We start from the raw sequence: 21,995 nt of genomic DNA, 5'->3' as shown, positions 1-21,995 counted from the left end.
CAACTTAACTTTGACTACATATGAAAACTTTACACTTTATCTTTTCTCCCCATACTATGTTATTTTTTCTTCAATTTTTATATTAAGTTCCAGGGTACACATGCAGGATGTGCAGGTTTGTTACATAGGTAAACGTGTGCCAAAGTGGTTTGCTGCACAGATCAATCCAACACCTAGGTATTAAGCCCAGGATGCATTAGCTATTCTTCCTGATGCTCTCTCTCCCCCTGCAGCCCCTGACAGGCCCCAGTGTGTGTTGTTCTCCACCCTGTGTCCTTATATTCTCATCGTTCAGCTCCCACTTATAAGTGAGAACATGCAGTGTTTGGTTTTCTGTTCCTGCATTAGTTTGCTAAGAATAACAGCTTCCAGCTCCATCCATGTTCTTGCAAAAGACATGATCTCATTCTTGTTTATGGCTGCACAGTATTCCACGGTGCATATGTTCCACATTTTCTTTATCCAGTCTATAATTGATGGGCATTTGGGTTGATTCTATGCCTTTGCTATTATGAATAGTGCTGCAGTGAACATATGCATGCATGTATCTTTGTAACAGAATGATTTATAGCCCTTTGGGTATATACCCATTAATGGGATTACTGGGTCAAATGGTATTTCTATTTTATTTTATTTTATTTTATTTTTTTGAGACAGAGTCTCACTCTGTTGTCCAGGCTGGAGTGCAGTGGTGAGACCTTGGCTCACTGCAACTTCTGCCTCCCAGGTCCAAGCGATTCTCCTGCCTCAGCCTCCAGAGTAGCTGGGATTCCAAGTGCCTGCCATCATGCCTGGCTAATTTTTTTTTTTTTTTTTTTGTATTTTTAGTAGAGATGGGGTTTTACCACGTTGGCCAGGCTGGTCTTGAACTCTTGACCTCAAGTGATCCACATGCCTTGGACTTTCAAAGTGCTGGGATTACAGGCGTGAGCCACTGCACTCAGCCTAAAATGGTATTTCTGCTTCTAGATCTTTGAGGAATTGCCACACTGTCTTCTACAATGGTTGAACTAATTTACATTCCCATGAACAATGTAAAAGCATTCCTTTTTCTCTGCAACCTCACTAGCATCTGTTGTTTATTGACTTCTTAATAATCATCATTCTGACTGGCATTTTTGCATCCAGGAATTTTTCCATTTCTTCTAGATTTTCTAGTTTATGTACATAGAGGTGTTTATAGTATTCTCCAATGGTTGCTTGTATTTATGTGGGGCCAGTGGTGATATCCCCCACATCATTTCTGATTGTGTCTATTTGAGTCTTTTCTCTTTTTTTCTTTATTAGTCTAGCTAATGGTTTATCTATCTTATTAATTTTTTCAAAAAATCAGCTCCTGGGTTTGTTGATTTTTTGAAGGGGCTTTTTTGCCTTTATCTCCTTCAGTTCCACTCTGATCTTGGTTATTTCCCATCTTCTGCTAGCTTGGGGCTGGTTTCGTCTTGGTTCTCTAGTTCTTTCAGTTGTGATGTTAGGTTGTTGATTTGAGATCTTTCTAGCTTTTTATTTGGGCATTTAGTGCTATAAGTTTCCCTCTTAACACTGCTTTAGTTGCATCCCAGAGATTCTGGTACATTGTCTTTTTGTTCTCATTAGTTTCAAATAACTTCTTAATTTCTACCTTAATTTCATTATTTACCCAGGGGTCATTTAGGAGAGATTGTTCAATTTCCATGTAGTTGTATGATTTTGGGTGAGTTTCTTAATCTTGAGTTCGAATTTAATTGTGCTGTGGTCTGAGAGACTGTTATGATTCCAGTTCTTTTGCATTTGCTGAGGAGTGTTTTACTTCCAATTATGTGATCAATTTTAGAGTAAGTGCCATGTGGCAATGAGAAGAACGTATATTCTGTTGTTTTGGGGTGGAGGGTTCTGTAGATATCTATCAGGTCCACTTGATCCAGAGCCAAGTTCAGGTCCTGAATATCTTTGTTAATTTTCTGTCTTGATGATCTGTCTAATATTGTCAATGGGGGTGTTAAAGTCTCCCACTATTATTGTATGGGAGGCTAAGTCTCTTTGCAGGTCTCTAAGAACTTGCTTTATGAATCTGGGTGCTGCTGTATTGGGTGCATATATACTTAGGATAGTTAGCTCTTCTTGTTGAATTGAATCCTTTATCATATGTAATGCCCTTCTTGGTCTTTTCTGACTTTTATTGGTTTAAAGTCTGTTTGGTCAGAAACTAGGATTGCAACCCCTGCTTTTTTCTGTATTTCATTTACTTGGTAGATTTTCCTCCATTCCTTTATTTTGAGCCTATGTAGTCTTTGGACAAGAGATGAGTCTCTTGAATACAGCACATTCATTGGCTTTGACTCTATCCAGCTTGCTGCTCTGTGTCTTTTAATTCGGGCATTTAGCCCCTTTACATTTAAGGTTAATATTCTTACGCATGTATTCGATCCTGTCATTATGATGCTAGTTGGTTATTTTGAAGACTTGTTTATGTAGTTGCTTCATAGTTTCACTGGTCTGTGTACTTCACTGTGTTTTTGTAGTGGCTGGTAATGGTTTTCCCTTTCCATATTTAGTGCTTCCTTCAGGAGCTCTTGCAAGGCAGGCCTGGTGGTGACAAATTCCCTCAGCATTTGCTTGTTGGAAAGGATCTTATTTCTCCTTCGCATATGAAGCTTGGTTTGGCCAGATATGAAATTCTGGGTTTGAAATTGTTTTCTTTAAAAATATAGAGTATTGGCCCCCAATCTTTTCTGACTTGTAGGATTTTCACTGAGAAGATCACTGTTAGTCTAATGGGCCTCCTTTGTAGGTGACCTGGCCTTTCTCTCTGGTTGCTCTTAATATTTTTTCTTTCATTTTGACCTGGGAGAATCTGATGATTATGGGTCTTAAGGTTGATCTTCTTGTGGAGTATCTTACTGGGGTTCTCATAATTTCCTGAACTTGAATATTGGCCTGTCTTGCTAGGTTGAGGACGTTCTCCTGGATAATATCCTGAAGTATGTTTTTCAACTTGGTTCCATTCTCCCCATTTCTTTTAGGCACCTTAATCTACCATAGATTTGGTCTTTTTACATAATCCCAAATTGGAGGTTTTGTTCATTCCTTTTCATTTTTTCCCCTATTTTTTTTCTGCCTGTCTTGTTTCAGAAAGACAGTCTTCAAACTCTGGGATTCTTTCCTTCACATGGTCTATTCAGCTATGGTTACTTGTGATTGCATTGTGAAGTTCTCATTTTGTGGTGTTCGGCTCCATTATATCAGTTATGCTCCTCTCTAAACTGGCTATTCTGGTTAGCATCTCCTGTATTGTTTTATCATGATTCTTAGCTTTGTGTTTTTTGTTTTTTTTTTCAATGGGTTAGAACATGCTCCTTTAGCTCAGAGAAGTTCATTATTACCCACCTTCTGAAGCCTACTTCTGTCAATTCAGCTATCTCAGCCTCAGCCCAGTTCTGTGCCCTTGCTGAAGAGGTGTTGTGATCATTTGGAGGAGAAGAGGCACTCTTGCTTTTTGAGTTTTCAGCATTTTTGCGTTCTTTCTCATCTTTGTGGGCTTATCTACCTTCAATCTTTGGGTTGCTGACTTTCTAATGGGGTTTTTGTAGGGTCTTTTTGTTGATGTTGTTGTTGCTTTTTGTTTGTTTTTCTTTTAATAGTCAGGCCCTTCTTCTGCTGTGGTTTGCTGGGGATCCACTCTAGACCCTAATTGCCAGGCTGCAAAACAGCAAAGATGGCCACCTTCTCCTTCCTCTGGGAGCTCCATCCCAGAAGGGCACCAACCCAATGCTGGCCCAAACACTCTTATAGGAGGTGTCTGGAGACCCCTGTTGGGAAGTCTCATCCAGTCAGGAGGAATGAGATCATGGACCTGCTTAAAGAAGCACTGTGGTCCTTGGTGGAGTGGGTGTGCTGCATATGGGAAACCCCCCTCGAGACCACCCAGGCTCTCCAGAGCCAGCAGGCAGAAAAGGCTAAATCAGCTGAACTGCAGAGACTGTGGCCCACTCTCCTCCCAGGAGCTCTGTCCCAGGGAGATCAGACTTCTGTCCATAAAACCCTGGCTGGAGTTGTTGAAATTCCAGAGAAGCCCCGCCTAGTGAGGATAAATGGATTGGGATCCCACTTAAAGAAGCAGTCTGACTACGATCTGCCACAGCAGCTGTGCTGCACTGTGGGGAATTCCTCCCTGTCTGGACTGCCCAGAACTCCCTGGAGCAGGAAGGCCAGGACATGTGACTTGAGCACAGAGATGATGGTTGTCCCTCCCCTCCAGGAACTTGGTTGTCTTAGGTAGTCCCCAGCCTGCTACCACTGGCTAGCAGGAATTCCAAGCCAGCGGGTCTTAACTTGTGAGGTGCCATGGGAGTGGGACCCACTGAATGACTCCACTTGGTTCCCTGGCTTCAGCCCCCTTCCTACAGGAATGGAAGGATCTCCTGCCTCACTGGAATTCCCTGGGTGGAGTATGCAAAAACTCCCACATCTTTGTGCATGCCTGAGTGGCTGCCCAGAGTCTACACAGCTCTGTGCTTCAGACCCAAGGCCCTGCTGCTGTGGGATCACAAGGGGATCTCCTGATCCGTGGGCTGCAAAGATCCGTGGGGAAAGTGTGGTTTCTTGGGTGGGGTTACACAATCACTCCCTGCCTCCTTTGGCTGGTGGTGGGAGCTCCCCTTGCAGGCATCACATCCATCCATTCATGGTTGACAGGAAATCAGAGAAGGGATTGAAGCCCTCACCATTGCTGAAATGTTTCATTCAGAAACTGGAATTGTCAGTAAAATCTCCTGGGACACTGTGGAGTCTGAGGAGGGAGGGGGAGTACAGCTTTCATGCCTGTGGAGGTGGTGCCAGCAGCACCATGGTCCTTGGTACCGCTGCCACTGTCCCTGGCTTGCTCACGTACTGCATGCTGTCTTCCTCTTGCAAACTTTTGGGTTCTACTGCAAATGGTCTCTCAGTGCAAACTAAGGTGTTTTCCCATATTATGTTATTGATGCTACAATTTAAATCTTTTATATATTGTGTATTCATTACCAAATTATTGCAGCTATGGTTATTTTTAATACTTTTGTCTTTTAACTTTTTAAAAAAATTTAAGGTTAAAGGTGATTTATGCACTACTATCATAGTAAGGGTGTACCTTGGATTTCACTATATTCTTACCTTACTGTTTGTTGTATCTTCATATGTTTTCATGTTTAGTGTTCTTTCATTTCAATTTGAAGAACTCCCTTTAGCATTTCTTGTAGAATAAATCTAGAATGCCCACAACTTCTGTTGTCTGGGAATATCTTTATTTCTCCGTTGTTTCTGAATATACCGCATCATGTATAGTATTCTTGATTGGCAGTTTTTTTTCCTCTGTGCACTTTAATATATCATTCCATTTTCTTGTAGCCGGAAAGATTTCTGCTGAGAAATTCACTTATAGTTTTATAGAGTTTCCCTTGTATGTGATGAGTTCCTTTGCTTTGCTCCTTTTCAAAACTGTCTCTGTCTTTGACTTTTTTAAAAAAAAATTATTTCCATAGGTTTTTGGGGAATGGGTGGTATTTGATTACATGAGTACGTTCTTTAGTGGTGATTTGTGAGATTTTGGTTCACCAATCACCTGAGCAGTATACACCAAACCCAATTTGTAGTCTTTTATCCCTCACCCCCATTTGTCTTTGACTTTTAATAAATTGATTCTAATGTGTCTCTGCGAAGATCTCTTTGTATTTAATTTATATGAAGATTCTTTGGGCTTCACAGATTGGAATGTTCTTTCCCTCTCTAGATTTGGGAAAATTTCCATCATTGTTTCTTTACATAAACTTTCTGCTCTTTTCTCTTTTTCTGCTCCTTTTGTGATTCTCATAAGCCATATATTGGTTTGCTTGTTGGTGTCCTATAAATCCCATAGGCCTTCCATCCTCTTTTAAATCATTTTTCTTCTGACTGGATAAATTCAGAGGATATTATCTGGATAATTTCAAATGACCTGTCTTTGAACTTACTAATTATTCCTTCTGCTTGATTGTGTCTGCTATTAAAGCTCTTTATGAAATTTTTTCAGTTCAGTTATTGTGCTCCTTAGCTTCAGAATTTTCATTTGGCTGTTTTTTTTTTTTTTTTTTTTTTACTTGTTATCGCTGAATTCTACTTTTATTTATTTATTTATTTTAATTATACTTTAAGTTTTAGGGTACATGTGCACAACTTGCAGGTTAGTTACATATGTATACATGTGCCATGTTGGTGTGCTGCACCCATTAACTCGTCATTTAACATTAGGTATATCTCCTAATGCTATCCCTCCCCCCTTCCCCCCACCCCACAACAGGCCCTAGTGTGTGATGTTCCTGTTCCTGTGTCCATGTGTTCTCATTGTTCAGTTCCCAACTATGAGTGAGAACATTTGGTGTTTGGTTTTTTGTCCTTACGATAGTTTGCTGAGGATGATGGCTTCCAGCTTCATCCATGTCTCTACAAAGGACATGAACTCATCATTTTTTATGGCTGCATACTATTCCATGGTGTATATGTGCCACATTTTCTTAATCCAGTCTATCATTGTTGGACATTTGGGTTGGTTCCAAGTGTTTTCTATTGTGAGTAGTGTTGCAATAAACATACATGTGCATGTGCCTTTATAGCAACATTTATAATCCTTTGGGTATATACCCAGTAATGGGATGGCTGGGTCAAATGGTATTTCTAGTTCTAGATCCCTGAGGAATTGCCACACTGACTTCCACAATGGTTGAACTAGTTTACAGTCCCACCAACAGTGTAAAAGTGTTCCTATTTCTCCACATCCTCTCCAGCACCTGTTGTTTCCAACTTTTTAATGATTGCTATTCTAACTGGTGTGAGATGGTATCTCATTGTGGTTTTGATTTGCATTTCTCTGGTCAGTGATGATGAGCATTTTTTCATGTGTTTTTTGGCTGCATAAATGTCTTCTTTTGAGAAGTGTCTGTTCATATCCTTTGCCCACTTTTTGATGGGGTTGTTTCTTTTCTTCTTGTAAATTTGTTTGAGTTCATTGTAGATTCTGGATATTAGCCCTTTGTCAGATGAGTAGATTGCAAAATTTTCTCCCATTCTGTAGGTTGCCTGTTCACTCTGATGGTAGTTTCTTTTGCTGGGCAGAAGCTCTTTAGTTTAATTCTACCCCATTTGTCAATTTTGGCTTTTGTTGCCATTGCTTTTGGTGTTTTAGACATGAAGTCCTTGCCCATGCCTATGTCCTGGATGGTATAGGCTAGGTTTTCTTCTAGGGTTTTTATGGTTTTAGGTCTAACATTTAAGTCTTTAATCCATCTTGAATTAATTTTTGTATAAGGTGTAAGGAAGGGATCCAGTTTCAGCTTTCTCCATATGGCTAGCCAGTTTTCCCAGCACCATTTATTAAATAGGGAATCCTTTCCCCATTTCTTGTTTTTGTCACGTTTGTCAAAGATCAGATGGTTGTAGATATGTGGCATTATTTCTGAGGGTTCTGTTCTGTTCCATTGGTCTGTATCTCTGTTTTGGTACCAGTACCATGCTGTTTTGTTTACTGTAACCTTGTAGTATAGTTTGAAGTCAGGTAGCATGATGCCTCCAGCTTTGTTCTTTTGGCTTAGGATTGTCTTGGCAATGTGGGCTCTTTTTTGGTTCCATATGAACTTTAAAGTAGTTTTTTCCAATTCTGTGAAGAAAGTCATTGGTAGCTTGATGGGGATGGCATTGAATCTATAAATTACCTTGGGCAGTATGGCCATTTTCACGATATTGATTCTTCCTATCCATAAGCATGGAATGTTCTTCCATTTGTTTGTATCTTCTTTTATTTCATTGAGCAGAGGTTTGTAGTTCTCCTTGAAGAGGTCCTTCACGGCCCTTGTAAGTTGGATTCCTAGGTATTTTATTCTCTTTGAAGCAATTGTGAATGGGAGTTCACTCATGATTTGGCTCTCTGTTTGTCTGTTATTGATGTTTAAGAATGCTTGTGATTTTTGCATATTGATTTTGTATCCTGAGACTTTGCTGAAGTTGCTTATCAGCTTAAGGAGATTTTGGGCTGAGACAATGGGGTTTTCTAGATTTACAATCATGTCATCTGCAAACAGGGACAATTTGACTTCCTCTTTTCCTAAATGAATACCTTTATTTCCTTCTCCTGCCTGATTTCCCTGGCCAGAACTTCCAACACTATGTTGAATAGGAGTGGTGAGAGAGGGCATCCCTGTCTTGTGCCAGTTTTCAAAGGGAATGCTTCCAGTTTTTGCCCATTCAGTATGATATTGGCTGTGGGTTTGTCATAGATTGGTCTTATTATTTTGAGATACATCCTATCAATACCTAATTTATTGAGAGTTTTTAGCAGGAAGGGTTGTTGAATTTTGTCAAAGGCCTTTTCTGCATCTATTGAGATGATCATGTGGTTTTTGTTTTTGGTTCTGTTTATATGCTGGATTACATTTATTGATTTGCATATATTGAACCAGCCTTCCATCCCAGGGATGAAGCCCACTTGATCATGGTGGATAAGCTTTTTGATGTGCTGCTGGATTCAGTTTGCCAGTATTTTATTGAGGATTTTTGCATCAATGTTCATCAAGGATATTGGTCGAAAATTCTCTTTTTTGGTTGTGTCTCTGCCAGGCTTTGGTATCAGGATGATGCTGGCCTCATAAAATGAGTTAGGGAGGATTCCCTCTTTTTCTTTTTTTTTTTTTTTTTTCATGATCAAAAATTGTTATTTTATTAATATGTGGATTATGCCTCTATCATAACAGAAACATATATGCTATTGGAGATGATATATTTTTTTTTTTTACATTTTTTTTTCTTTTATTATTATTATTATTATTATTATACTTTAGGTTTTATGGTACATGTGCACAATGTGCAGGTAAGTTACATATGTATACATGTGCCATGCTGGTGCGCTGCACCCACCAACTCGTCATCTAGCATTAGGTATATCTCCCAATGCTATCCCTCCCCCATCCTCCCACCCCACAACAGTCCCCAGAGTGTGATGTTCCCCTTCCTGTGTCCATGTGTTCTCATTGTTCAATTCCCACCTATGAGTGAGAATATGTGGTGTTTGGTTTTTTGTTCTTGCGATAGTTTACTGAGAATGATGATTTCCAATTTCATCCATGTCCCTACAAAGGACGTGAACTCATCATTTTTTATGGCTGCATAGTATTCCATGGTGTATATGTGCCACATTTTCTTAATCCAGTCTATCATTGTTGGACATTTGGGTTGGTTCCAAGTCTTTGCTATTGTGAATAATGCCGCAATAAACATACGTGTGCATGTGTCTTTATAGCAGCATGATTTATAGTCCTTTGGGTATATACCCAGTAATGGGATGGCTGGGTCGAATGGAATTTCTAGTTCTAGATCCCTGAGGAATCGCCACACTGACTTCCACAAGGGTTGAACTAGTTTACAGTCCCACCAACAGTGTAAAAGTGTTCCTATTTCTCCACATCCTCTCCAGCACCTGTTGTTTCCTGACTTTTTAATGATTGCCATTCTAACTGGTGTGAGATGGTATCTCATTGTGGTTTTGATTTGCATTTCTCTGATAGCCAGTGATGGTGAGCATTTTTTCATGTGTTTTTTGGCTGCATCAATGTCTTCTTTTGAGAAGTGTCTGTTCATGTCCTTTGCCCACTTTTTGATGGGGTTGTTTGTTTTTTTCTTGTAAATTTGTTGGAGTTCATTGTAGATTCTGGATATTAGCCCTTTGTCAGATGAGTAGGTTGCAAAAATTTTCTCCCATTTTGTAGGTTGCCTGTTCACTCTGATGGTAGTTTCTTTTGCTGTGCAGAAGCTCTTGAGTTTAATTAGATCCCATTTGTCAATTTTGGCTTTTGTTGCCATTGCTTTTGGTGTTTTAGACATGAAGTCCTTGCCCATGCCTATGTCCTGAATGGTAATGCCTAGGTTTTCTTCTAGGGTTTTTATGGTTTTAGGTCTAACATTTAAGTCTTTAATCCATCTTGAATTGATTTTTGTATAAGGTGTAAGGAAGGGATCCAGTTTCAGCTTTCTACATATGGCTAGCCAGTTTTCCCAGCACCATTTATTAAATAGGGAATCCTTTCCCCATTTCTTGTTTTTGTCAGGTTTGTCAAAGATCAGATACTTGTAGATATGTGGCATTATTTCTGACGGCTCTGTTCTGTTCCATTGATCTATATCTCTGTTTTGGTACCAGTACCATGCTGTTTTGGTTACTGTAGCCTTGTAGTATAGTTTGAAGTCAGGTAGTGTGATGCCTCCAGCTTTGTTCTTTTGGCTTAGGATTGACTTGGCGATGCGGGTTCTTTTTTGGTTCCATATGAACTTTAAAGTAGTTTTTTCCAATTCTGTGAAGAAAGTCATTGGTAGTTTGATGGGGATGGCATTGAATCTGTAAATTACCTTGGGAAGGATGGCCATTTTCATGATATTGATTCTTCCTACCCATGAGCATGGAATGTTCTTCCATTTGTTTGTATCCTCTTTTATTTCCTTGAGCAGTGGTTTGTAGTTCTCCTTGAAGAGGTCTTTCACATCCCTTGTAAGTTGGATTCCTAGGTATTTTATTCTCTTTGAAGCAATTGTGAATGGGAGTTCACTCATGATTTGGCTCTCTGTTTGTCTGTTATTGATGTATAAGAATGCTTGTGATTTTTGCACATTGATTTTGTATCCTGAGACTTTGCTGAAGTTGCTTATCAGCTTAAGGAGATTTTGGGCTGAGACAATGGGGTTTTCTAGATATACTATCATGTCATCTGCAAACAGGGACAATTTGACTTCCTCTTTTCCTAATTGAATACCCTTGATTTCCTTCTCCTGCCTAATTGCCCTGGCCAGAACTTCCAACACTATGTTGAATAGAAGTGGTGAGAGAGGGCATCCCTGTCTTGTGCCAGTTTTCAAAGGGAATGCTTCCAGTTTTTGCCCATTCAGTATGATATTGGCTGTGGGTTTGTCATAAATAGCTCTTATTATTTTGAGATACGTCCCATCAATTCCTAATTTATTGAGAGTTTTTAGCATGAAGGGTTGTTGAATTTTGTCAAAGGCCTTTTCTGCATCTATTGAGATAATCATGTGGTTTTTGTCTTTCGTTCTGTTTATATGCTGGATTACATTTATTGATTTGCATATATTGAACCAGCCTTGCATCCCAGGGATGAAGCCCACTTGATCATGGTGGATAAGCTTTTTGATGTGCTGCTGGATTCGATTTGCCAGTATTTTATTGAGGATTTTTGCATCAATGTTCATCAAGGATATTGGTCTAAAATTCTCTTTTTTTTGTTGTGTCTCTGCCAGGCTTTGGTATCAGGATGATGCTGGCCTCATAAAATGAGTTAGGGAGGATTCCCTCTTTTTCTATTGATTGGAATAGTTTCAGAAGGAATGGTACCAGCTCCTCCTTGTACCTCTGGTAGAATTCGGCTGTGAATCCATCTGGACCTGGACTTTTTTTGGTTGGTAAGCTATTGATTATTGCCACAATTTCAGCTCCTGTTATTGGTCTATTCAGAGATTCAACTTCTTCCTGGTTTAGTCTTGGGAGGGTGTATGTGTTGAGGAATTTATCCATTTCTTCTAGATTTTCTAGTTTATTTGCATAGAGGTGTTTGTAATATTCTCTGATGGTAGTTTGTATTTCTGTGGGATCGGTGGTGATATCCCCTTTATCATTTTTTATTGCATCTATTTGATTCTTCTCTCTTTTTTTCTTTATTAATCTTGCTAGCGGTCTATCAATTTTGTGGATCCTTTCAAAAAACCAGCTCCTGGATTCATTTATTTTTTGAAGGGTTTTTTGCGTCTCTATTTCCTTCAGTTCTGCTCTGATGTTAGTTATTTCTTGCCTTCTGCTAGCTTTTGAATGTGTTTGCTCTTGCTTTTCTAGTTCTTTTAATTGTGATGTTAGGGTGTCAATTTTGGATCTTTCCTGCTTTCTCTTGTGGGCATTTAGTGCTATAAATTTCCCTCTACACACTGCTTTGAATGCATCCCAGAGATTCTGGTATGTTGTGTCTTGGTTCTCGTTGGTTTCAAAGAACATCTTTATTTCTGCCTTCATTTCATTATGTACCCAGTAGTCATTCAGGAGCAGGTTGTTCAGTTTCCACGTAGTTGAGCGGTTTTGAGTGAGATTCTTAATCCTGAGTTCTAGCTTGATTGCACTGTGATCTGAGAGACAGTTTGTTACAATTTCTGTTCTTTTACATTTATTGAGGAGAGCTTTACTTCCAAGTATATGGTCAATTTTGGAATAGGTGTGGTGTGGTGCTGAAAAAAATGTATATTCTGTTGATTTGTGGTGGAGAGTTCTGTAGATGTCTATTAGGTCTGCTTGGTGCAGAGCTGAGTTCAATTCCTGGGTATCCTTGTTGACTTTCTGTCTCGTTGATCTGTCTAATGTTGATAGTGGGGTGTTAAAGTCTCCCATTATTAATGTGTGGGAGTCTAAGTCTCTTTGTAGGTCACTCAGGACTTGCTTTATGAATCTGGGTGCTCCTGTATTGGGTGCATATATATTTAGGATAGTTAGCTCTTCTTGTTGAATTAATCCCTTTACCATTATGTAATGGCCTTCTTTGTCTCTTTTGATCTTTGTTGGTTTAAAGTCTGTTTTATCAGAGACTAGGATTGCAACCCCTGCCTTTTTTTGTTTTCCATTTGCTTGGTAGATCTTCCTCCATCCTTTTATTTTGAGCCTATGTGTGTCTCTGCACGTGAGATGGGTTTCCTGAATACAGCACACTGATGGGTCTTGAGTCTTTATCCAGTTTGCCAGTCTGTGTCTTTTAATTGGAGCATTTAGCCCATTTACATTTAAAGTTAATATCGTTATGTGTGAATTTGATCCTGTCATTATGATGTTAGCTGGCTGTTTTGCTCGTTAGTTGATGCAGTTTCTTTCTAGCCTTGATGGTCTTTACAATTTGGCATGTTTTTGCAGTGGCTGGTACTGGTTGTTCCTTTCCATGTTTAGCGCTTCCTTCAGGAACCCTTTTAGGGCAGGCCTGGTGGTAACAAAATCTCTCAGCATTTGCTTGTCTGTAAAGTATTTTATTTCTCCTTCACTTTATGAAGCTTAGTTTGGCTGGATATGAAATTCTGGGTTGAAAATTCTTTTCTTTAAGAATGTTGAATACTGGCCCCCACTCTCTTCTGGCTTGTAGAGTTTCTGCCAAGAGATCAGCTGTTAGTCTGATGGGCTTCCCTTTGTGGGTAACCTGACCTTTCTCTCTGGCTGCCCTTAACATTTCCTTCATTTCAACTTTGGTGAATCTGACAATTATGTGTCTTCGAGTTGTTCTTCTCGAGGAATATCTTTGTGGCATTCTCTGTATTTCCTGAATCTGAATGTTGGCCTGCCTTGCTAGATTGGGGAAGTTCTCCTGGATAATATCCTGCAGAGTGTTTTCCAACTTGGTTCCATTGTCCCCGTCACTTTCAGGTACACCAATCAGACGTAGATTTGGTCTTTTCACATAGTCCCATATTTCTTGGAGGCTTTGTTCATTTCTTTTTATTCTTCTCTAAACTTCTCTTCTCACTTCATTTCATTCATTTGATCTTCCATCACTGATACCCTTTCTTCCAGTTGATCGCATCAGCTACTGAGGCTTCTGCATTCATCACGTAGGTCTCGTGCCTTGGTTTTCAGCTCCATCAGGTCCTTTAAAGACTTCTCTGCATTCGTTAGTCTATCCATTCATCTAATTTTTTTTCAAATTTTTTAACTTTTTTGCCATTGGTTCCAACTTCCTCCTATAGCTCGGAGTAGTTTGATCATCTGAAGCCTTCTTCAATCAACTCGTGAAAGTCATTCTCCGTCCAGCTTTGTTCCGTTGCTGGTGAGGAGCTGCATTGCTTTGGAGGAGGAGAGGCGCTCTGATCTTTAGAGTTTCCAGTTTTTCTGCTCTGTTTTTTGCCCATCTTTGTGGTTTTATCTACCTTTTGGTCTTTGATGGTGACGTACAGATGGGTTTTTGGTGTGGATGTCCTTCCTGTTTGTTAGTTTTCCTTCTAATAGAGAGGATCCTCAGCTGCAGGTCTGTTGGAGTTTGCCAGAGGTCCACTCCAGACCCTGTTTGCCTGGGTATCAGCAGCAGTGGCTGCAGAACAGCGGATATTGGTGAACCACAAATGTTGCTGCCTCATTGTTCCTCTGGAAGTTTTGTTTCAGAGGAGTACCCGGCCGTGTGAGGTGTCAGTCCACCCATACTGGGGGGTTCCTCCCAGTTAGGCTACTCGGGGGTCAGGGACCCACTTGAGGAGGCAGTCTGCCCGTTCTTAGATCTCAAGCTGTGTGCTGGGAGAACCATTACTCTCTTCAAAGCTGTCAGACAGGGACATTTAAGTCTGCAGAGGATACTGCTGTCTTTTTGTTTGTCTGTGCCCTGCCCCCAGAGGTGGAGCCTACAGAGGCAGGCAGGCCTCCTTGAGCTGTGGTTGGCTCCACCCAGTTCGAGCCTCCCTGCTGCTTTGTTTACCTAGTCAAGTCTGGGCAATGGCGGGCGCCCCTCCCCCACCCTCACTGCTGTCTTGCAGTTTGATCTCAGACTGCTGTGCTAGCAGTGAGCGAGACTCCATGGGCGTAGGACCCTCTGAGCCAGGTGTGGGATATAATCTCCTGGTGTGCTGTTTTTTAAGCCCGTTGGGAAAGCGCAGTATTAGGGTGGGAGTGACCCCATTTTCCAGGTGCCATCTGTCACCCCTTTCTTTGACTAGGAAAGGGAATTCCCTGACCCCTTGCGCTTCCTGGGTGAGGTGATGCCTTGCCCTGCTTTGGCTCATGCATGGTGCGCTGCACCCACTGTCCTGCACCCACTGTCTGGCACACCCCAGTGAGATGAACCCGGTACCTCAGTTGGAAATGCAGAAATCACCCGTCTTCTGCGTCGCTCACGCTGGGAGCTGTTGACCGGAGCTGTTCCTATTCGGCCATCTTGGCTCCTCCCCGGATAATGTCTTCTCTATTAGATTCTTTAATGCCAGAAATACTCTGCCCTCTTCCCTACTTTTTTCTTGGGTCTCATGCTACACACTCTTCCTAATTGTCATCACTTACTCTGATAAACAGGTAAAATATGTTCAGTTAACTGAATTCCCCTTATTTCAGTATTGAGCTAAATCTGAAATATTTGTATATATGTAATAAGCTTACACTGGAAAAACCCAATACATTTTTTTAAACTTCTTGTGTTTTGTCAACAAATGAGAGACCTATGGTATTATTTCTCTATTGTATTCAGCCAGCCCTTCTGAGTACCTATATGGTGTAACAAGGAGCTGGCAAGGAGATTCCTTGTCTACTCTCAAAGGACTATGTAGCAGCATTTGAGACAATGTGGCAAGATGTCCAGAGGCTTGTTGAAATCCCTCCCAGTGATTATATCTACCTTCATAATCTATTTATTTCCTCTTACTTATGCTTATTAGCGACTTTCTAGGTTGACTTCTGGACTCTCTTGATTGGACAGCAAATATCTTACTACACTTTGTAGATATTCCTTGCTCATGGCAGTTCATTCCTTCTGAAGAATGACAGGATGTCTTGTGGGAAGTAGCTTCATATTTTGACAGAGAAAACACTCCAGCTCTGACTGAGAAGTTTAGGACTTACCTGAGGGCCAGAATAGGAACTCTTTCATCCCAAAGTGCACTCTTATGGTTAATTGTTATCTAGAATTTCTTTTCCTTTACACTTTTGGTAATATCTCTAGGATCATTCATAAAAGATGTTTTATGATTTTTTTTTTTTTGGCCATGCATTTGTTGAGAAAAAGAAGTCGGGCTGATGGCAATGTGAGATCAGAAATATCCATCTGAAAAAGGTCAAATATCCAGGATCTACAAGGAACTTAAAAAATTTAAAATAAACAACCCCATTAAAAAGTGGGCAAAAGACATAAACAGACACTTCTCAAAAGAAGACATTTATGTGGCCAACAAACATGAAAGAAAGCTCAACATCACGGTCATTAGAGAAATGCAAATCATAACCACCATGAGATACCATCTCATGACAGTCAGAATGGTGATTATTAAAAAGTCAAGAAACAACAGATGCTGGTGAGACTGGAGAAATAGGAACACTTTACACTGTTGGTGGGAATGTAAATTAGTTCAACTATTGTGGAAGATAGTGTGGCAATTCCTCAAAGACCTAGAACCAGAAATACCATTCAACCCAGCAGTCCTATTACTGGGTATATACCCTAAAGGAATATAAATTATTCTATTATAAAGATACATGCACATGTATGTTCATTGCAGCGCTATTCACAATAGCAAAGACGTGGTATCAACCCAAATGTCCATCAGTGATACACTGGATAAAGAAAATGTGGTACATATACACCATGGAATACTATGAAGCTATAAAAAGGAACAAGATCATGCCCTTTGCAGGGACATGGATGGAGCTGGAATCTATTATCCTCAGCAAACTAACACAGGAACAGAAAACCAAACTCTGCATGTTCTCACTTATAAGTGGGAGCTGAACAATGAGAACACATGGACACAGGGAAGGGAACAACCCACACTGGGGTCTGGGTGGGAGTGGGGAGGGAGAGCATCAGGATAAATAGCTAATACATGTGGGGCTTAATACCTAGGTGATGGGTTGATAGGTGCAGGAAACCACCATGGCACACATTTACCTATGTAACAAACCTACGCATCCTGCACATGTATCCTGGAACTTAAAATAAGTTTAAAAAAAAAAAAAAAAAGTAAGTTAGTGTTCTCAGGAGTAAAGAACTTAATTGGATTTATAAGTTAATGGTGGCATAATTAATTAATTTATTTAATGTATATGTAATATACATATAATTTATGAATAGATTTATTTAATATAGATATTCCTAACATTCTGAAGTAGCTAATTGAACTTGGTTGAGCGTGAGAAAACTATGGCACATAAATTGAGTCAGTGGAAATGGTACATATCTTCTAGGCCAGCATCCCACAAACCAAATGATCAGTGAGAGATAGTGGTGAAAACCAGGTGCGCCTGTACAAACACGAAGGTTATTGCTTTGGGTTTCTTTCCTGGATTTCTGGTTACTCCCTTATAATTAGGAGCATGTAGTGAAAGCACTAGCAGGGACCTTGATGTCGGAACCTAGGCGTCCCTGTATTTCCTTGGACACCATTCACCTCTTAATAAATCTTTAAGGCCAAAAAACTTGTATTCAGTGTCAGATCCTGCCACACAAGCCTGTGACCTAGAAAAGCTGATGGTTGTGGGAACTTGATGAAATAATTGAAGCAGAAAAATCCCAGAGAGTGTGTAAGTCTTACATTACTATTGTTATTGACAATAACACAATCCAGGAGAACTGATGAAGCAACTAATTCACACTGATGTATTTGTGTGTTAATATAGTTGGGTAGTAGTAATTAATGCTGTTTATCAAATACTTCTGGCTTTCTAAAATCTTAGAGGGACATAGTTGGATTGTGCCTCCTGGCTGCCTTGTGTTTGGATGGGGTCATGAGAGGTGTTTTAGACAATAAGTTATGGTCATAAGAGGTGAGGGTCACTTCTGGGCCAGAGTTTTTAACTGCCAGTGTGAAACCTCCAAGAGCATTTCTCAGCTTCTGGCAGAGTGATGATTAATGTTTTCAGTGGTGACTGCTCCATGATCTTGGGTCTCTGCATGTTGAAAATAAGTAGCACACTTACACTTTTCTATGGTGGACCTACAATGTGAATGAGAAATAAACCTTCGGTTTTAAGGTCCGAAGACTTTGAGGTTGATTGTTTCCATAGCACAACTGAGCTTTTTCCTAACTGATACATTAGCTTTTTCTAGGATACAAAATGCAGCTTGGTGAGGATGCTGGGTGTATGGAGAAGGGAAGAATTAAGAGGGAAGGGAAATTGGATACTGAGCCTTCACACTGTCACGAAACTTAAATGTTGGTGGGGAGAATAAATGTGTTTTGTAGATTCTTCTATCTTTCCAGCCGTATTCTCCTTTCTCTCAAACTGATGAAGCCTCAGCTTTTCATTGTCCCTCAAGCACTTTGCAGTGCTTATTGTCTCCACATGCTTGGGTGGTTTTCACTATTTGAAATGCTTTGCCCATTTCTTCATCTTTTGAAACTTCCTCTTTCAAAATTCAGTCCATCCTTCCGGATGCCATTCCTTCAAGAAGTCTTACCCAATGACCTATCAAACCCACGTAGTTTCTTCTTCTTAAAACTAATGAGTTTTGTAAGTTGTGGTGGTTCACCCCTGTAATCCCAGCACTTTGGAAGGCTGAGGCAGGAGGATCCCTTGAAGCCAGGAGTTCAAGACCTACCAGGGTGAGATAACATGACCTTGTCTCTACAAAGAAAAAAAAAAGTCAAGTGTGGTGGCATGTTCCTGTAGTCCCAGCTACTTGGGAGGCTAAGGCAGGAGAATCATTTGAGCCCAGGAGTTAGAGGCTGCAGTGAGCTATAATCGCACCATTGTACTCCAGCCTGAGCAACACAGTGAGATTATGTTTCTAAAAAAAAAACCATGCACACGCAAGAAGAACAACCCCCTGCTGCCAAACAAAAAACTAATAGGATTTAAACTCCTTGACTGCTAGCCATTGTCAGGCTTATAGACAAGTTATTTGGAGATAGCTTTCTTTTTCTATATGGTTGCAAATCTAATGGAGATAGCTTTATTTTTCTACATGATTGCCAATCTATTGAGGAGGCAATACTCAGCTTTCAAAACCTGAAACCTTTTCCTGAAATCTGGATTCCTAACAGTACCCAGCCTGAGACTGAATATGTATTTGGTTAAGATCATGCATAGAAACCAACTGTTTTGCTCCTAGGTCAATTCTCTTATTGGTATCCAACACCACTTTTCATGACCTCTTTGAGTGCCACGTGGAAAATAGTTACTAAGGAAGAATAACCTGATAATCTCTTAGATCATGTCTTAAATATGACACACCAACATTTTGTTCCTTTTACCGGTAAATTCTGTCCCGTAATTTCTTCAAACCCCTCTTCATATCTTTGTTCCTCAGGCTGTAGATGAAAGGGTTCAGCATGGGTGTCACTACTGTGTACATAACTGTGGCTACCCGGTCCCTAACCACTGAGTACATGGACAGGGGCCTAAAATAGACATAAATAATACTCCCATAGAAAAGGGCTACTGCAGTGAGGTGGGAGCCACAGGTAGAGAAGGCCTTCCACTTCCCGGCTGCAGAGGGGATTCCGAGTACAGTGAGGATGATTCGCAGGTAGGAGAAGATGATACACAGGAAGGGGGTCACGATGACAGCTAAGGTCTCAGTCATCACCACCATCTGGCTGGAGGATGTGTCAGAGCAGGAGAGCTTTAGCACAGGCTGGGTGTCACAGAAAAAGTGCTTAATTATGTGAGAGGCACAGAAAGACAAGTGAGACATAAGTAGCACGCGGAACAGGGAATGTAGGTGGGAGATGCTGCAAGAACCCATTAGCATGAGTAGGCAGTGCTGTGGTTTCATAACCACATCATAGTGTAAGGGGATGCAGATGGCCACCAGCCGGTCGATGGCCATAGAGGCCAGCAGGTAGCTGTCAGTGTTCGCAAATGCCATAAAGAAGTACATCTGGACCAGGCAGCCCACATAAGAGATAACCTTTGTCTCTGATAGAAAATTCACCAGCATCTTAGGTACTGTGACTGTTGTGAAGCAGATATCCATGAAAGACAAGTTGCTGAGAAAAAAGTACATAGGGGTGTGGAGCCTGGGGTCAGAGTAGATGGCCAGGATGATGAGCACATTCCCCACCACAGTGAGCAGATACATGATGAGGAAGATGGCAAAGAGAGGTTTCTGCAGCTGAAGGTTGGAAGAGAGGCCCAGGAGGATGAAGCCTGAGGTGTTGCTGCTATAGTTCTTTATCTCCATGTCTCTGGACTTCCTGGATAGGGTTTGGAGAAGCAGTGGGTGAGATGTAAAGGGCAGTTTGACCAAGACAGCTTCTTTCATAAGATTAAGCCTGTAAAAATAGCTCATAGCCCTTCATTACAGCTTTTGTTTTTTGTTTTTCGAGACGGAGTCTCGCTCTGTCGCCCAGGCTGGAGTGCAGTGGCGTGATCTCAGCTCACTGCAAGCTCTGCCTCTCAGGTTCACGCCATTCTCCTGCCTCAGCCTCCCGAGTAGCTGGGACTACAGGCATCTGCCACCACGGCCGGCTAATTTTTTTGTATTTTTAGTAGAGACGGGATTTCACTGTGTTACAGGTTTTTTAAGAATATTTACTTTAGGAAACTATGGAGAAACAGGTAGTAAAAATCCAACAAGGGAACAGTTAAAATTATCCAGGCTGCCTCCTAAACTAGAAACTAAAGATTTTCAATTTTCCATTCCATGCTCACGGATCGGGAGAATTAATATAGTTAAAATGACCATACTGCCCAAAGCAATCTACATACTGAACATAATCCCTATCAACATACAAATATTTTTCACAAGATTAGAAAAAAGCAATTCTAAAATTCATATGGAACCAAAAGGGCCAGAATAGCCAAAGCAATTTTAAGAAAAAAGAAAAAAGCTGGAGGCATCACATTACCTGACTTCAAAATATATTACAAGGCTATAGCAACCAAAATAGCATGGTGCTCTATAAAAAGACACATAGATCAATGGAACAGAATACAGAAAGAAAGAAATCAATATATCAAAGGGACACCTGCACTTATATGTTTATTGCAGCACTGTTCACAATAGCAAAGATCAACCTAAGTGTCCATCAACGGATGAATGAATAAAAGAAGTGGTGTGTGTACATATACATGTACACACACACACACAATGGGATACTGTTTAGCCATGCTAAATAATGAAATCATGTCATTTGTAGTACTATGGATGGAACCGGAGGTCATTATTTTGAGTGAAACAAGCCAGGCACAAAAATACAAATATACAAATAAAAATATATAAAAGCACAAAACACTAATATCACGTGTTCTCACTCATAAGTGGGTGCCACAGATATGTACATAGGATCATTGTGAGTGGAATGATGGATTATGGAGACTCAGAAGAAGGTGGGGTTCAGGAGTAAAAGGGGAATGAATGATGATAAATTGCCTGATGGGTACAATGTATGTTATTTGCATGGTAGGTACCCTAAAAACCCTAACTTGACTGCTGCACAATGTATTCATGTAACAAAACTGTACTTGTACCCCATAAACTTATACAAATGAAAGATAAAGGTTTTTCCATGTGTTCTTTGGAACTTCTAAGTGGCCTAATTTGCCTGAGTTCTTCTCATTTCCCTTTCTGAAGATTCTTTTTAGGTTGTCTCTTGACCAACTTCTTAGCTTCTTTTTTTTTTTTGTTCCAGAGGAAGGGGTTTCTGGGTCCCATCTTGAATGAGGATACTTTCATTCAGGGTATCTCCATGAATGAGACCCTTTCATTCAGGGTCCTCTCCTGCTCATAGTTCTGGAGGTGGTGGTGATAGCTGAGATAGTACAATAATGAACATCAGAATTAATCAATGCTCCTTATTGTCCACAGAATTCAGATGAGACTTCCTTAAGTCTTCAGAGCAAAACCTGCTTAATGTCTGTTTAAACCTTTCTGTTTGGTTAATATGTGGATACTTTAATTTTAAGCGTTTGGTCCGAAGATGTCACTCAAAATAGGAGTACTACCAGGAATAGCCTATGTTACTGTGATTAGTTTTTAAAATATGTGAACTTTTCTGATTATAAAATTATAACATCCTTTTTCTAACATTCAAATATTACAGGATAATAAAACTTTGATCGTTAAGAGTCTTATTCTACCAATATCACGAAAAGAGCAGAAAAAGATGGCTCCTGTTACCACTATTAAGCTATACTGTTGATATGGTGGTCTCAATCAGTGAAAAAGTAAGAATTAAAAGACACAAACGTTAGAAATGATGAAACTGTCCACCTAGAAAATCCAAGATAATCATCTGAAAAAATTTAAAATCTACGAAAACTTTACCAAACTAACCAGATAAAATTAAATATA

General features: G+C 40.2%; 1 protein-coding gene across 1 annotated transcript in view; it reads right to left on the bottom strand.

The window, feature by feature from the left end:
- Positions 1 to 18,947: 18,947 nt before the first annotated feature.
- The window catches only part of LOC129044392 (olfactory receptor 1L6), an 8,641-nt gene continuing 5,593 nt past the window's right edge, over positions 18,948 to 21,995 (bottom strand). Inside the window, exon 2 of the mRNA XM_054502320.1 lies at positions 18,948 to 19,896. Coding sequence (XP_054358295.1) covers positions 18,948 to 19,883 — 936 coding nt within the window. The 5' untranslated portion in view covers positions 19,884 to 19,896. The remainder of the gene's footprint in view (positions 19,897 to 21,995) is intronic.

The sequence above is a fragment of the Pongo pygmaeus genome, chromosome 13, assembly GCF_028885625.2.
Source record: "Pongo pygmaeus isolate AG05252 chromosome 13, NHGRI_mPonPyg2-v2.0_pri, whole genome shotgun sequence".
Classification (NCBI taxonomy): Eukaryota; Metazoa; Chordata; class Mammalia; order Primates; family Hominidae; genus Pongo; species Pongo pygmaeus.
This window is presented reverse-complemented; position numbering and strand designations above follow the sequence as displayed.